This window comes from Helianthus annuus, chromosome 3, assembly GCF_002127325.2.
Source record: "Helianthus annuus cultivar XRQ/B chromosome 3, HanXRQr2.0-SUNRISE, whole genome shotgun sequence".
NCBI classification, from domain to species: domain Eukaryota; kingdom Viridiplantae; phylum Streptophyta; class Magnoliopsida; order Asterales; family Asteraceae; genus Helianthus; species Helianthus annuus.
The window spans coordinates 67,651,314-67,668,537 of NC_035435.2; the positions used below are offsets into that span (position 1 = coordinate 67,651,314).

Here is a 17,224-nt window from a genome sequence, read left to right on the forward strand (position 1 = left end):
AATGTGCATAGACTACAGGGAACTGAACAAGGTGACGGTGAAGAACCGTTATCCTCTTCCACGCATAGACGACTTATTCGACCAGTTGCAAGGGTCGTGTTACTATTCGAAGATAGACTTAAGGTCAGGGTATCATCAGCTGAGAGTCCGGGATGAGGACGTCTCCAAGACAGCTTTCAGAACTCGTTATGGTCACTACGAGTTTCTTGTCATGCCGTTCGGGTTAACGAACGCGCCTGCCGTATTTATGGACCTGATGAATAGAGTGTGCAAGCCGTACTTAGACAAGTTTGTGATTGTCTTCATCGATGACATACTGATTTACTCCAAGAGTCAGGAGGAACACGAGCAACACCTACGATTGATTCTGGAACTTCTCCGAAAGGAACAGCTGTACGCCAAGTTTTCTAAATGCGACTTCTGGCTTCGTGAAGTCCACTTCTTAGGCCATGTGGTGAACAGGGATGGGATTCATGTTGATCCATCCAAGGTGGATTCGATCAAGAACTGGCCTGCACCGCGTACACCAACAGAAATACGCCAATTCTTGGGTTTGGCGGGTTACTACAGACGATTTATAAAAGACTTCTCCAAAATCGCACAGCCGCTTACGCTACTGACACAGAAAGGTGTCACCTATCGCTGGGGAGAGCCCCAGGAGACCGCTTTTCAGTACCTAAAGGATAGGCTTTGCAGCGCGCCTATTCTCTCATTGCCAGAGGGCACAGATGACTTCGTGGTTTATTGTGACGCATCGATACAGGGACTTGGGTGCGTATTGATGCAACGGGATAAGGTTATTGCTTACGCTTCACGTCAACTCAAGGTTCACGAACGGAATTACACGACGCACGATTTAGAGCTGGGAGCTGTTGTTTTCGCGCTTAAGATATGGCGACACTACCTGTACGGTACCAGGTGCACGATTTACACCGATCACAGGAGTCTCGAGCATATCCTTAAGCAAAAGGATTTGAACATGCGTCAACGAAGATGGGTCGAACTACTAAACGATTACGAATGCGCTATCAAGTACCATCCAGGCAAAGACAATGTTGTGGCTGACGCCCTCAGTCGGAAAGACACTCTACCTAGACGCGTACGAGCCTTGCAGCTCACTATTCAGTCCAGTCTTCCTACACAGATACGAACTGCTCAGATAGAAGCTCTAAAGCCCGAAAACGTCAAGGCTGAAGCCTTACGTGGCTCAAGGCAACGAATGGAACTAAAGGAAGACGGCGCCTACTATGTAACGGGCCGGATTTGGGTCCCTCTCTATGGCGGTTTACGCGAACTTGTAATGGATGAAGCTCACAAGTCTCGCTACTCGGTACATCCAGGGTCAGATAAAATGTACCACGACATCAGCACTACTTATTGGTGGCCTAGCATGAAGGCCCACATCGCTACGTACGTTGGAAAATGTTTGACCTGTGCAAGAGTCAAGGTTGAATATCAGAAGCCAGCTGGTCTACTTCAGCAGCCTAAGATACCTCAATGGAAATGGGAAGAAATTTCCATGGATTTTGTTACAGGCTTACCTAGATCTCAGCGTGGGAACGATACAATATGGGTCATAGTTGATCGACTCACCAAGTCTGCACACTTCCTGCCGATTAAGGAAACGGACAAGTTCTCCACTCTCGCAGACGTCTATCTTAAAGAAGTTGTTTCGAGGCACGGAGTGCCCACCTCTATTATTTCGGATCGCGATGCACGATTCACGTCAGAGCTATGGCAAGCAATGCATAAATCTTTCGGCTCACGATTAGACATGAGCACAGCATATCATCCTCAGACGGATGGGCAGTCTGTGTCACACCCCCAAAATCCACCCGCGGAGTACTACCGCTTGGAGGCGTGACTGACCAGGATCCAGCCACCAATCATACTGAACAAGCATATAAACAGTTATAAAAGTTTAACCAATACGATTGGTGTTTCAAACAAACACAGTTTAAGTTGCAAGCGGAAGCATAAGTTTAAAGTTAAAACATAAGTTCAAATGGTTTCAAGTTTAACATAGTACGCAGCAATCCGTGTCCCACAACGACTCTCCTCCATGCAAGCTCCAGCTGAGTACCTAAGGTCCTGCAAAGCATGTAGTAATGAGTCAACAACTAGTTGAGTGAGTTCACAGTGGGTGTTCGTTTTTGTTGTTTCGAAAACAGTTTCCTTTATCTGGCATCCTGCCGTGGGGGTTACCCCATAGTTTAAAAACGTGACTTGTTCATTCCCAGTTACTCCGGCACTCCAGCCGTGGGGGCTACCCCATGTTAGTTATCAGGCATTTCGGCCGTGGGGGCTACCCCATGCGTACACTAGACTCGTTACCATATCGACTGCTGACTGTAGTCATGTTTATGTGCCCTGAAAACATCAATGTCTATCATCATTGACGTGCCCCAGATCCATTAGTTCACGCCCGTCCTCTGCGGCACGGTGTGAGGTTTGTCAGACCTAAATAGCGCTATCTAACTAATGACCCGCTCGCCATTGGCCCGGCGATTAGTCGATACAAAAAGGAGGGACTTCGTGATAGAGTTTTAGTCTAGTACGAGTTATCCGTCCATCCGGACGAGGAATCACATTCCTGAACCACTGCCGTCCTACCCAAGGAGGACGAGGAACCCACGTTCCTTAACCCCGTTCCCAACCCAGGGAATCCCATGCTTTGTAGAGGGTGTGAACTCACCTTGGTTTGCTCGGTAGTAACACAGAAAGGTCAATCAATTGCAGGTAATCAATTAGGTCCTATCACAGATATTTTTCGTATCAGATTCAAGCCAGCAGTGCACGTATGTTCAACACGTATTGTACACAGGTAATAATCATGGCAACACGTTTAACATTAACAGTTCGCAGTTAACAGTCAAACACAACCCAAAGTCTAAGTGTGAGGCCCTAACCGTTAGGCTCGTAATAACAGGCCCAAAACAACGCATTAAACAGTTAACACAGAAGTCCACTAGGCCGGCCCATTAACTAAGGCCCGTAACTAAGCAAGCCCACTAAGTGTGGTCTCGAGTCGCGACCGGACTCGCAACCCCGGTCTCGGGTTGTGCTGCTTTTGGTCTCGAGTCGTAACAAGACTCGCAAGCATGGTTTCGAGTCATGTTGTTTGTGTTGATCATAGGTGGTTGCGAGTCGCAACCTATGTCGCAACCACGGTTTCGGCTCGTCATGCTAAGGTCTCGAGTCGCAACGGGACTCGCAACCTGTGGTCTCGGCTTGTCATGCTATGGTTGCGAGTCGCAACCAGGTGTTCTCGACTCGCAATTGGTGTCGCAACGTGGAGGTTTCGAGTCGCAACCAGGGGTTCCGACTCCCCAACAGCTGCTGATTCTGCACAGTTGTACTATCCAATAGAATTTGAATGTCATGCAACACAAATATTGTACTATCCACTAAAACATGTTTTGTTGTCTAACAATTCATGAAATCAGATCAAACAAGCAGAATTCAAACATTCAAGGCACATTCAAGTTGTTCTTCATGTTCTTCAAACATTCAAACACATATTCACCATGTTCAACCCTTGTTCAAGCAAAAATCATGGACTATAACTCACTAATATGCACCCTATTATAACCAGCATATTCATTTAATGGTTTCAATCCTCACACATGCAAACCGATTTCAGAAATTCCCTTATTCAAACACTATCATGAACACAACCTTCTAGCATAAACAAGTCATTCGGATTTAAACCCATACAAAGCCGATTATAACATTTCATCATCTCACAATATCATTATTTGACAAACATGAGGTAAAGACGTTGGGTTACTTCCTATTGTATGGCTTCTCTCTGGCTTATAGGCGATTTCGGCGACTCTCACTAAAACCCTAGTTCTTGCTCTTCAATCTTAACGTTGATCAATCTGGGTTAGGTATTGGGGTGTTGTCGATCCTTCTGAGTAAGGTTCTAGACTTCAATCCTGGTTTCTAATCCTTTGCAGTCATAGTTAGGGTTTTCTTTCGTTTCTTGTTCTACTAGGGTTTTTTCAGCCGGATTGCCGTGAGTTTTCTTTTCTTTGTGTCGTGTTTTTCTGCTGGTGCTATACGTTGCATGAATTCTGCCGTCTAGGGTTTTTTTCAGTATTTTTGCATGGAGAGTAATCGTGACATGGGGCTAGAGGACTTAGGGTTCCAGTCGTTTTCAGAAAAGATGCATGGGGATGTTTTTATTACGTCTAAGGGTCCAAAGCCGTCGGCAGTGCAGGAAAAACGTGATATACCCTCTCTATTCAGCAAACCACTGAATATTGATGGTTACCCATTGTTAGCTCGTCGGGGAGTTACCCAGCAAGAACATAGAGTGATCAATGTCATAGATGAATTGGAGAAAGTGACTGTTCCGGTTCCGCTTGTGAACTCAGCTAATGGTAGTGACGATGGACAGAATCAGGTAAATCAGAATCCTAGCTCTTATGCAGATAAACTTAAGTCGAATGTTCGAAATAAGAGAGAGATTAATTTTAGACTTATGGAATCTATGGAGACCCGTGATGGTGCTGATGTTGTTATACCTAGGGAAGTTGTTAAAAAGGTTCAGGAGAGGTTTGAAAACGTCTTGTACGGCTACTTCCTAGGTAATCGCCTTCCTTTTCCGGTGGTAGAGTACTATGCTAAGAATGTATGGTCGAAGTTTGGATTTGAGAAGATTATGATGAACTCCAACGGCTTTTTCTTCTTTAAGTTTGAGTCTCAGGATGGTATGCAGAAGATGCTAGAAGGTGGACCCTGGTTAATTAGGAAAACTCCATTGTTCCTAAATGTTTGGACGCCATCGGCTACGCTGAAAAAGGATGGTATTAAAGTAGTCCCGGTGTGGGTGAAACTTCATAATGTTCCTATTGCAGTGTACACGGATGATGGATTGAGCTTATTGGCATCTAAGATTGGTGTGCCAAAACGTTTAGATAGCTTCACTGCAGACATGTGTGCTGATAATTGGGGCCGTAGTAGTTTTGCTAGAGCTATGGTAGAGATAAACGCTGATAATGAGCTTAAGGAACATATTTCGATTGCTATCCCGAAGCTAGACGAAGAGGGCTACATTATGGAACGTGTTGATGTTGAATACGAATGGAAGCCACAACGGTGTTCGTTATGCTGTATTTTTGGTCACAATGACCATACCTGTGCAAAGAATAACAATGCAAAGCTGAAGCAGGTAGTGGTGGATGAGGAGGGTTTTGTTACGGATAATAGGAGAATAGCCAAGTTGGGTAAGAAACAAAAACCAAAAGTTATTTACAGACCTAAGATCAAAAATCAGCAGCCAAGTACGTCGGGAACCAAGAATGACACGGGAGCGCATGTTAAGAATAACTTTGAGGTGCTGGCCAGAACGGATGAAGAAACGGTTGGAGAGATCAAGAATCAAAAGGCTAATCCGAATGATGATAAGGGAAAACCAGCTCGGCTGGACGGCGAAGTGGAAGAAGAGATTCCAACGGAGATGTCAAACTTTATGAGGAATGCGAATCAGGATACTCAAGCTGAGGGGGCAAGCACTCCCGGTCACATCGGTTTGAATGGATAGTATTATGTCCTGGAACATAAGGGGATTGAACCGGCCCCTGAAACAAAGTGAGGTTCGTGTACTTGTAGCTGAAAATAATTTAAAAGTTTGTGCTATCTTAGAGTCTCATGTTGATGTTACGAAACTGGTTAAAGTTTGCAAAAATGTGTTTAGAAAATGGAATTGGACTTCAAATGGTGGTCAATGTAGTCGAGGCACTAGAATTATTTTGGGTTGGGATACGGATTCGGTAGATCTTATGGTCTTGGCTCAATCGGATCAAGTCATACATGTTCAATTGATTTTCAAGGCTAATGGGAAAGTTCTCTTTGGTTCGTTTGTGTATGCCGAAAATAAGTATCAGGAACGGAGGGCCCTATGGGATGATCTTTGTAAGCATAATAGTCTGTGTTATGATAAGCCCTGGTTCGTGATGGGGGATTTTAACACCACTCTTTATCAGGAAGACTCGCTTTATGGGCCGTCGAAGCATACTATTAGTATGAGGGAGTTTAATGATTGTATCCAGAAGGTGGAGCTGTTTGACATCAAAGGCCACGGCCTTCACTATACTTGGACCCAAAAACCAAAAAATGGCATCGGACTCTTGAAGAAGATTGATCGAGTAATGGGTAATCTTAAGTTCCTTGAGAGTTTTCCAGACGCTTATGCCATGTTCCAGCCGTATAGAGTGTCTGATCACTCTCCGTGCATTTTAAAGACGAACAATAGTGTGGCTAATCGGGCTAAACCGTTCAAGTTTCCTAACTTTATTACTGCTAAACCTGAGTTCAGAAAGTATGTGGTTCAGGAATGGTCGAAGAGCATTGATGGTGTTCATATGTTTTCGGTTATGAAGAAACTAAGGAACCTTAAGCCGTATATGAGAAGAATTTTGTTTGATCAGGGGAATCTCCATACAAAGGTGATTGAGTTGAGGAAAAAATTGGATGACATCCAGATGATGATTGACAAAGACCCTCTTGATGCTAGTTTACGGCAAATGGAGGTTCAATGTCTTCATGATTTTCACTCAGCGGCATATGATGAGGAGAGTTTTCTGAAACAAAAGTCTAAGGTGGAATGGTTATGTGCTGGTGATTCGAATACAAGTTTTTTTCATAATATGGTGAAAAGCAGGAATGCAAGATGTAAAATTCATAGTATTGTGGATGCTTCGGGTAATCGGTATGATGGAGATGGTGTTGTGAATGCGTTGGTTTCTCATTACTCAAATTTTTTGGGTGTGGAATACCCGGTTGAATCGGTAAGCTTGGAGGATGTCTTCACCAATGTTCTCTCGGCTAATGTTGCGGGTTATATGGTGCGTCAGGTTACCCGTGAGGAGGTTAAGCAGGCTATGTTCAGCATTAGTGAAAATAAAGCCCCAGGCCCTGATGGGTACACTTCAGCGTTTTTTAAGCATGCATGGGATATTGTGGGTGACGAGGTTACTAATGCGGTGTTGGATTTCTTTGATAATGGTCAACTGTTGAAACAAATAAATCATACGATTCTGGCATTGATTCCAAAGAAAGATACGGCGGATTCAGTATTGGACTATCGTCCAATCTCTTGTTGCAATGTTCTGTACAAGTGCATAAGTAAGATTATTACGGAGAGAATAAAGGGTAGCCTGGAGTCGCTTGTGGGGATTAACCAATCCGCCTTTGTGCCGGGTAGGAAAATATCTGATAATATCCTTCTCACTCAAGAGCTCATGCACAACTATCATTTAAATAGAGGTCCTCCGAGATGTGCTTTTAAGATTGATATTCAGAAAGCTTATGACACGGTAAATTGGAGTTTTTTGAAGATAGTGCTGCAGCGGTTTGGTTTTCATAATAAGATGGTTAAGTGGATCATGACATGTGTAACCACGGCCTCGTATTCGGTCAGTATTAATGGTGATATCCACGGGTACTTCCCAGGGAAACGTGGCCTTCGTCAAGGGGATCCCATGTCGCCTTACTTATTCACGCTTATCATGGAGGTGCTCTCTTTATTGCTTCAAAAGGCGGCTGAATCTTCGTTTAAATTTCATGCTCACTGTGCTAAGCAGAAAATCATTAACGTCTCATTTGCGGACGATTTGTTTATCTTTGTAAATGGTGACATCAGCTCGGTTAAGAAGGTTAAAAATGCTCTTGAATTGTTCACTAGTATATCCGGTTTAGTTCCGAGCCCTTCAAAGAGCACGGTATTCATGTGCAACGTTCCTCCATCGGTTCGTCAGCAGATTCTGAGTGTTATGCCCTTTCAACAAGGTATTCTTCCTGTTCGGTATCTTGGGGTTCCGCTTATTACCACTAAGCTGAATTTTAAGGATTGCAAGATCCTTGTTGATCGGTTGGAACATAAAATCACGAGCTGGATGAATAAATCTTTGTCATTTGCGGGTCGGCTCCAACTTATAAATTCGGTCCTCTCCTCTATGCACATATACTAGGCGTCCGTATTTATTATTCCTGTTCGTATCATTCATGATCTTGAGAAAAGAATCCGAAGATTTTTATGGAATGCGGGAACTGATAGTAGAGTTCGAGCGAAAGTGGCCTGGAAGGATGTTTGTTTACCCAAAAAGGAAGGTGGTTTAGGCATTCGTAGTATTGCCGATGTCAATAAAGCTTTAATTACCAATCATATATGGAGTATTATCACCAAACGGAAATCTTTATGGGTAAGTTGGATTCACTCTTATAAGCTGAAAGGCAAGTCTTTTTGGGATATTCCGAGTCGAGGAAACATGAGCTGGGGGTGGAGGAAAATCCTCTCCATTCGCGAGCTGGTTCGGCCGCATGTTTGGTTTTCTATTCGAAGTGGGACTCAAACAAATGCATGGAGCGATAATTGGAGTGAATACAGCCCGCTCAGATCGTTTATTACGCCGAGACACATTGCCAATGCAGGTTTTAACCTCCAGTCTTCTGTTGCTGATTTGATTGATGATCACTCTCAATGGAAATGGCCTCAAGCTTGGAATGACTTGTACCCGGTTTTAATTAACTTACCGGTTCCGACTCTAGATCAAAATATGGAGGATAGAATCAGTTGGAAGGACCGGGAAGGAAACAAGTGTAGCTTCGGATCCGGGGTGGTGTGGGATTCTATACGCAACAGGGATGGAATCGTTTCGTGGGCAAACATGGTGTGGTTCGCTCAATGTATCCCGAGACATTCGTTTCATATGTGGCTTGTTTGCAAAGATAAGCTAAAGACGCAAGACAGATTGGCGGCATGGGAAGCAGGAAGCGAAACTAACTTAAGGTTAATGTGTTGTCCTCTTTGCAGGTACGGCCGGGACTCGCGTGATCATCTTTTCTTTAAATATTCCTTTGCATCTAAAATTTGGAACAATGTGAAGACTATGGTGGATTTGGATAGTGTTTCTGACCAGTGGAGCTCTATTATGGTATGGATGGCTCAATATGCTGATTCGAAGACGTTGGTTCATGTTATTTGCAAGATTCTTATAGCAGCATCTTCGTATTTTGTTTGGCAAGAGAGAAACAACCGATTATTCTCTCAAAATTGCCGAACTCCCGAACAGGTGGCGCAGGTGATAGTTCATGCGGTCCGGTTAAAAGTGATGGGGTTCAAAAAGGACAGCAATCCGGTGAACAGGAGAGTTTTAGAGAAATGGAAGATCTCTACAGAGAATCAGCTTAATGATCCAGGCTAAATGAGTTAACTAGAGTCTTGAGTTGTCTAGTTTAGTTGTGGCCGTTTTTGTTTTGTTGTTCTGGGTTGTTTCTGTAGTTGGTTGTGTTTGTTTTTGGATTGCCTAGGCTTGGTATGCCAAGTCTAGAAGTGTGTGCCAATTCTTGTCACACCCTGTTTTGTTTTGATGATATATAAAATTCACCGGGGTAACCCTTTACCCAAAAAAAAAAAAAATATCATTATTTGACAACAAACAACTATTTTCTATCTAGCAAACATCTTTATCATAGATAGACAATCATCAAGCCAACACATATTATCATTCAACCTCATTACACATCAACAACAAACCGAAATACAATATGAGTCACTAACCGGTTAAGAGGTAGGAAAGGTGAACTCTAATGTCGATTTCCAAGCTTGAACCGAAGATCCTAGTGCCAACCGATTGGATCCGAGAATGGGGGAGTGTGCTTGTGTTCTTAGGGTTTTAGTGAGAGGGAAAGTATGAGAGTGTGGGTGTGTGTAGTCCAAGGAAATGGTGAGTGTGGTCATGAGTGTAGTATTTATACTAGTTCTTCATGATCCACCCTAAAGGGCTTACCAAAACCGGTTAGAGGAGGTCACGGCCCAAAGGCCCAAATCGGTCACTATTCACTCGAGACCTCATGGTCTCGAGTCGGGTCGGGTCCTTGTCGTCTCGAGTTGGGTTCTCGGTTCACGTAATATACATACATATATACATACAAATGCACACATGACAAAGCACATATCACATAAAAGGTTCACGTTTATCATTAAGTTTAATCAGTTAACTAGTCACATAACGTACAAGTATGTTACATCGAGGCACAAGAAAGGTTTTAAATTTCGAGTTGTCACAGTCTGAGCGAACGATTCAAACACTTGAAGACATGCTTAGGGCATGCGTTATCGATTTCGGCAAACGGCTGGGAAAAGCACCTCCCATTGGTGGAGTTTTCATACAATAACAGGTACCATACCAGCATTCAAGCCGCTCCATTCGAGGCATTGTACGGACGTAAATGCCGGTCACCTCTCTGTTGGGCAGAGGTGGGGGATAGTCAGATTACGGGTCCAGAGATTGTAGTGGACGCTACGGAAAAGATTGCTCAAATACGAAAACGCATGGCGGCAGCACGCGACCGTCAGAAAGCCTACGCGGACAAGCGTAGAAAGCCATTGGAATTTCAGGTCGGGGATCGGGTTTTACTTAAAGTTTCACCCTGGAAGGGTGTGGTTCGTTTTGGTAAACGGGGCAAACTAAACCCGCGGTACGTTGGACAGTTCGAAATCATAGAAAAGGTTGGCAAAGTAGCCTACAAGTTGAACCTACCAGCTGAACTCGGTGCAGTTCACAATGTATTTCACGTGTCGAATCTGAAGAAGTGCCTGTCAGATGAGACCCTCATAGTTCCTTTTAAGGAACTCACTATTGACGAGCGGTTGCAGTTCGTCGAGGAGCCCGTTGAAATCACGGACCGGGATGTTAAGGTCCTCAAACACAAGAGAATCCCTCTTGTTCGAGTTCGTTGGAACTCCAAACGTGGTCCAGAGTACACCTGGGAACGCGAAGACAGGATGACAGAAAAGTATCCCCAGTTGTTCGGAACCAATACAACCACTGCTGAGGCTGAAGCTACTTCCACGGAATTTCGGGACGAAATTCCAGATCAACGGGGGGAGGATATGACACCCCAGGAAAATCAGTGAACGATGCAACCTACCTAGCTTCCTCAGTAAGTACTTACCAAATTTCGGACGAAATTTCCAATTAGTTGGGGATAATGTGACACCTCGAACTTTTGACTTTCATTTTGTACTTAATGCACGTTGACCTTGACCATTGACTTTGACTGTTTGACTTGTCCGACTTGTAACTGCACACGTTATGTTATAATGAAACGAATTGTGTTTGCCTGGTTTTGTGTTTGGTTGAATATGTATAACTTGTAACTTATGTGAAACCTTAGACTTAGACCCATATGTGACTCGCCATACAGCAGCTCGACGAATCAGGGAGTGATTCGCCAAGATGTATCTCGACGAAACAGGAAACCTGTTTCGCCAATCCTGTTTCGCCGGCCCAACCTGTCTCGCTAAAGCCCAGTTCTGGCCCATTACGAGTTAACGCGTATATTAACATGAACAAACCTATATTTCATACGTTTAGCAAAACAAGGAACCCTAGAACCCTCCCCACTTTGACGGCAGCCCTGTGATACTCAAGCTCTAGCTCTAAGCGATTTAAACCATCATCTTCGATATCTCGGTTAGTGTATGCTTGTTAATCGGTTTCTTGATTTCCTAGATTTCTTTGTATATGTTGTGTATGCTTGATTTACGATCGGATGTGAGTACATGTGTGAGGTAATCTTGATTCGTATGTATCACTAATCGGTTACGTATCCTTATGTGAATTACGATGTTGATTTAGGAATACTATTAACTGATCGGATTAATGTGGTTATGGTCTGGCGAAATCTGAATTTGTGATGCTCATGACGGTTTGGACGGTCGTTACTATTGTTGATTGAATACCGATCAAATATATGTTATTATAATGAATCTATCTATGTTCATATAAATTGCGGTTCGTGTATTGATTAGATGATGATTGCATGTTGAATGACTTCTGCATGATCGATGATGTAACGGCAGATTAGGGTTTCATGTGATTGCTGTGTAACTGTTGAAAACGTAACTGATATGATTGACGTAACTGCTGTCTTGACGAATCAGACTTGTCGAATGTGAAAGTTTGACGAAATAGGATGTTGACGAATTAGAATGTTGATGCTTGACGAAAGAGAACTCTTGACGAAACAAGATTGTGTTTCGCCAAGAGTAATCGGCGAAATAGAAATTGTGTTCCGCCAATAAGGTAGTTGACGAAACATGTGTTTCGCCAAAACATGTGTTTCGCCAATACCTGTGATTCGCCAATCTGTATACTTTACACAGGAACATGGTTTAACTCTGTCAAAGGATAACTGGATTATTTAACTGCTGTTAAATGATGTACATAACTTATGTGATAACGAATACATGCTGGTACTTGTATGATTGCTTATACGTGTACAACTTGGATATAAACTGATTGTGTATACGTGCATACCCTAGGACGTGATTGATTTACTTTGAGCACATACTTAGCATACTGAGCAAACCCAAGGTGAGTTCACACTCCTACTAAGGCATGGGATTCCCGGGTCGTGGGAATGGGATAAAGGTTACCATTGACTAAGAACGTACATATGCTTTTCCTAGACTATCACCTACCATGGTCCTCGGATGTCAGGACGGTTCCGTAGGTTAGGATAACACCTACGTGGTCATATGCCAATTACTGCCTCGGATGTCAGGCACGCACGTAAAACCTACGTGTACGCATTACTTATTTCTATCCTCGGTACAAAGGATACGTACGAGAAACCCACGTACACCCCCGCGTCTCCTATCCTCGGTTGTGAAGGATACGTGCGTAAAACCTACGTACACCCCATACGCGCTACTGTTCTCGGAAGAAGAACAGGGATGATACGAGTAGTTGATACGAATAGTCTAGTGGTCACATAACATGGGAAGCCCCCACCTGTATAACTTACTATCGGCCCAGTAGAGCCACCCGTTACTTACTGTTACGCACTTACTTACTGTGAACTCGCTCAACTAGTTTGTTGATCATTCTGTTACATGCCTTGCATGACCTTAGGTACTTATGGAGCTTGCACTGGAGAAGCGGGTCGTTGTGGGCAATGGATCATGAACACTATGTTTAACATTTCGAATATTTGAACTTATGGTTTACTTTGGGTTATTTACTTATGCTTCCGCTATTGATACTATGTATGGTTTGGAACATCAATTGTATTGAATGAGGTTTTACGAACTATTTTATTTATATTATGCTATGTTCAATATGATTGATGGCTTGATCCTGGTCATGTCACGCCTCCAAGCGGTGGTACTCCGCGTGTGGATTTTGGGGGTGTGACAAATAAACTATTGCAAAAGTTAAAGCGTAGAAATAGGATCATCGAGAATTTAGTTATCTGTCATCCAAATATCCAAAAAGACACAGCACACTCGCAAACAAAAATTCTAAGTCAGGGAAAAGACACATAATTTGTAGTTTCTTTGGTCCTTTATTCCATAAATACTATCCTAAGCCCCTAAGGACCCACAATTTGTACCACATATTCATTTTTATTTTCCATTAATATACCAATGTGTACACGGTTTTTTCGAGAAAGTTAACCACAAATGTACACATGCTTTTGTTTTCATTATGGCAAATTACTTTTCTTAAATTATATCTATCTTGACTGACTTATAAGTTTTACCCTTTGATAACTTGATGTTAGGGGTCTCATTCTAAATGGAAAAGTGTGACCTTAAGCTCAGTGGAAAGGCAATCAATTTCAACCCTAGGTAATAGAAAGAGTGGCTATGACAATATAGAAATAACACTTGAGATATAAATATTATCAAGTTGGTCCTTCTATAATTATATTGATATCGCCTTTAGTCTTTGACTAATTCCCGTACATTTTGGAAGTGTTTAATCCACTTATAGCATGCCACCGACATAAGACTGAGTTGTAAATATATAAAATAATATACACCTTCAACTCACCAATGGGGTGGTAATCTATTGGCAAAGACAAATGGGAAGTTCTTAGGTTCAAGTCCCACAGATAGAGGATTTAAGAAATTAGCCGTTCAAAAAAAAATACACCTTCGACTTCATGAGGAAAGAATCGACTATACAATAAATGTTGCCTGAATGCGAGGTTAGAGGAGTATCTTTAGAGGCAAAAGGTTTAAGAAATTAATCACTCCAAGACTGAGTACCTTTATTGTAATTTCAGTGCTGTAGGTGATGGCAATGACACTCAAATTAATTACTATTGACGGTCAAGGGGTTCCGTAGGTAAGTTCAAGTATTTAGAATCGCTTGTACAAGGGACAAGGACATAGATAGTGATGTAGCGCATCGTATCCAGGCTGGTTGGTGTAGGTAGAGAGTAGCTACTAGGGTTTTGTACGACAAATGGTTCCCTGATAAAATAAAGGGGAAATTTTATAGATTTACGATTAGACCTACTATGTTGTATGAGACAGACTGTAAGTCCATTAAGAAGGCAGAAGTGCAATGTTAAGGTGGATGTGTGGGCACACAAGGTTGGACCGAATAAGAAATGAGGATTTTATGGAAATGTTAGGAGTAGCAACTATTTGCAGATAAGATAAATGACGGAAGATTTAGATGGTTTGGGCATGTGAAGGGGAGGTAATTGATAGCGCCAGTTAGAGCAGTAGAAGGCTTAACTGTGAAAGGGAGGAGGACTCGAAGTAGGCCCAAGTTGACTTGCGATGAGCGGATTAGGAAAGATTTGCTAGAGTTACATCTCTCTTGGACATGGTCTTTTTATTTTTTTGAACAACCAATGACAACAATTTATTACCAAAAAGTTGGGCCAGCTAGACGGTGGAAGTCCCAAAATACAAAGAAATAAACCAATAACATTACTTTACCAAGTATCTAAGGTTAAAATCCACCAACGGTCCCAATTTAAATCCCCAAACTTAGATCTATTTTTAATCCAAACAAAAGATTCCTCTTTGATCTAAACCTGTTATCTTTCTGATCGAGTGAATTGCTTCGACTCCTATGTTGGATGGGTCCGGACCATTTAACTTAAGCCAAGCACACATGTTCCACCATATAGCTTTCACCCAGAGGCAAGAGAAAAAAATATGATGTCGCAACCCTCGCCCCCTATCAAACCCAGGAACGGGCGGCCGCGAGATCCGTTTGGTGGTATCGTTGTTTATCAATTTGGCAGCGGAAATTACATCAGGACCGTAGTTAGGAAATATTTTATCAGAGTGAAACATCATATTTTATTAAAATAAAGATATTCGGAGAAAACCCAAGTTTTCATCACAAACTGTTTTATAGGGGTGATCCCCATTTTATTGAAATAAAACATGTACTTTATTTAGGTAACTTTTATAGCCACTTTTCCAAGCCTTCAGTGCTGTCCAGCTGGCTTCTAGTTGGCTTTCACATTTTGTTACCTGAAACGCGTTTAAAACCAATTTGTTAGTGGGAAATACTGGTAAGTGAATCCCAATTTAATCAAGAAGAGTTTTATCATTTAACAGTATTGAGAGTGATTACAATGTTTACATCTACACAATTACTCATTCAGTACTGTCAATCCTGACTGGTGGGTCATATTACACATTAGCTAACTCTTTGTCCAATGGTAACATGTTCCACACTTTGTATACAAAACCCAACATACCGGCAGTAATTGAAGAATCACAAAGACTCAATCACTGCTAATCACATTGTAAAGTATTTAAGGTTTTGTAAAAACAGTTTGCAAAAAGGTTTACAAAAAGGAGATTACTCACATTGCTGTCTTAGGTTTTCCTTTAGGGTTCCCTGGTGATTATATATAATTTACAGAAATGCACACGTGTTAGTATAATAACCGAATATTTACATTAGTAATACCCTCCCCGAGACGACATTCCAACGACTACGTCGGGCGGAACCTCGACAGCCGTTACGGAACCCTGGATCAATCGGGCAGCGTATCTAATATGTAACGGGGTTATGATACTTACAACGGGGTAGAACTTCGTTATTTAGGGGGGCATTATGCCCGGAAATTACTTTAACTCTATAGAAATTCGAGAGAGAAAGAAAGGAATGAGCGAGTTCGACTGAAGACCGAAGGCCTCTATTTATAGGTGACCTTTCGCCTTCCCTCGCGGCCCGCGTAAGCCGAAGAATAGTCCTTCACGGCCCGCGTAGTAGGTCTATTGGGCCTAGCTTTGTTGATTCAACAACCTAGCTTCTCCGGGTGGCCTGCCACGAGGCGGGCTAGGGTTTCGCCTGGTGGCACTAGGTCGCGGCCCGCGTAGATCCTGGCCAACTTGTTCGCGGCCCGCGAGCGCCTTCAAAATTTGATTTTTTATTTAACTTTAACAACAGTTGTAGGATCGTTCGCACGACTAAACGAGTCATTCAGAAGAGATCTTGTCCAATACGAAAGGCGGAAACAGACGTATCGGAGTTGAAACAACTTGATATACACTATAATTGTCTCGTATATTGATTTCACAGCTTTACACGATCTGGAGACACTTCGGCAGCACTTCGGCACCGGAATCAGAACGTTCCCAATGAAAGACTCAAGCACACTATATATAGACAGATCATTTCGTACGAAATGGGTATGTTTCATTTCGTGCGAAATGGTTCCATCTTACACGTTTCTTGTTTTTCTCAATCTACGTGACTTGATCTATTATTCTAATTACAAGACTTGATACAAGACGAAGTCGACAGACATATGCACCAACAGACTCCCACTTGGATGTTGACGAAGTCTTAAGTGTCGAGTTTTCAAAGTCTTCAGTCTTTTCGCTCTCTCCAAAGTATTCTCCATTGTAAGCATCCTCAATCTTCTCTTCCTTCTCTCTTTTCCAGAATCTCAACCTGTCTCTATCTTCTCTTGACCAGATCTCTTGATTCCTTAAGTTCTTCAGCATCAGCAGCTAAATTCCCCCTTGGATGTTGATTCCATAAATCTTCAGATTTAGCAGCTGACATGGATAGCAAGATCAAACCTGGCTTTAACATCTTTAGACTCCCCCTTTCGGTAAGCTGGGATAGCGGTCTGGAATTCTTTGGATTGGAAACCTGGCTTTAATAACTTTCACAGGTTCTAAGATCGTAACTTGGCTCTCTGTAACACTCAGAAACAGGAACCTGGCTAACATGCACATCCTCTTCCTCAAAATAAATTTCACAAATTTTAAAATTTGACAAATTTATAAACCACTTGTAGGTATCGATCAATCAAAAAATGATTTTACAATTTTAATTTCTAATGAACCATTTGTAAAATATAATTTTTTATTTCAAAACTAACTCTCCCAAACCTTTTGTTCATCATGTTCAGCACTTGGAATTTTGAAAATCAG

The 17,224-nt window shown here is 42.4% G+C and overlaps 1 protein-coding gene across 1 annotated transcript; it reads left to right on the forward strand.

Moving 5' to 3' along the window:
* Positions 1–8,276: 8,276 nt before the first annotated feature.
* On the forward strand, positions 8,277–9,212 carry LOC110931918. Its single transcript, XM_022175288.1, has one exon. The coding sequence runs from the start codon at positions 8,277–8,279 to the stop codon at positions 9,210–9,212; it is 936 nt and encodes a 311-aa protein (XP_022030980.1).
* Positions 9,213–17,224: the final 8,012 nt, after the last annotated feature.

Coding starts and splice junctions, on each gene's coding strand:
- LOC110931918 (XM_022175288.1), top strand. CDS start 8,277: ATGAGCTGGGGGTGGAGGAAAATCCTCTCCATTCGCGAGCTGGTTCGG.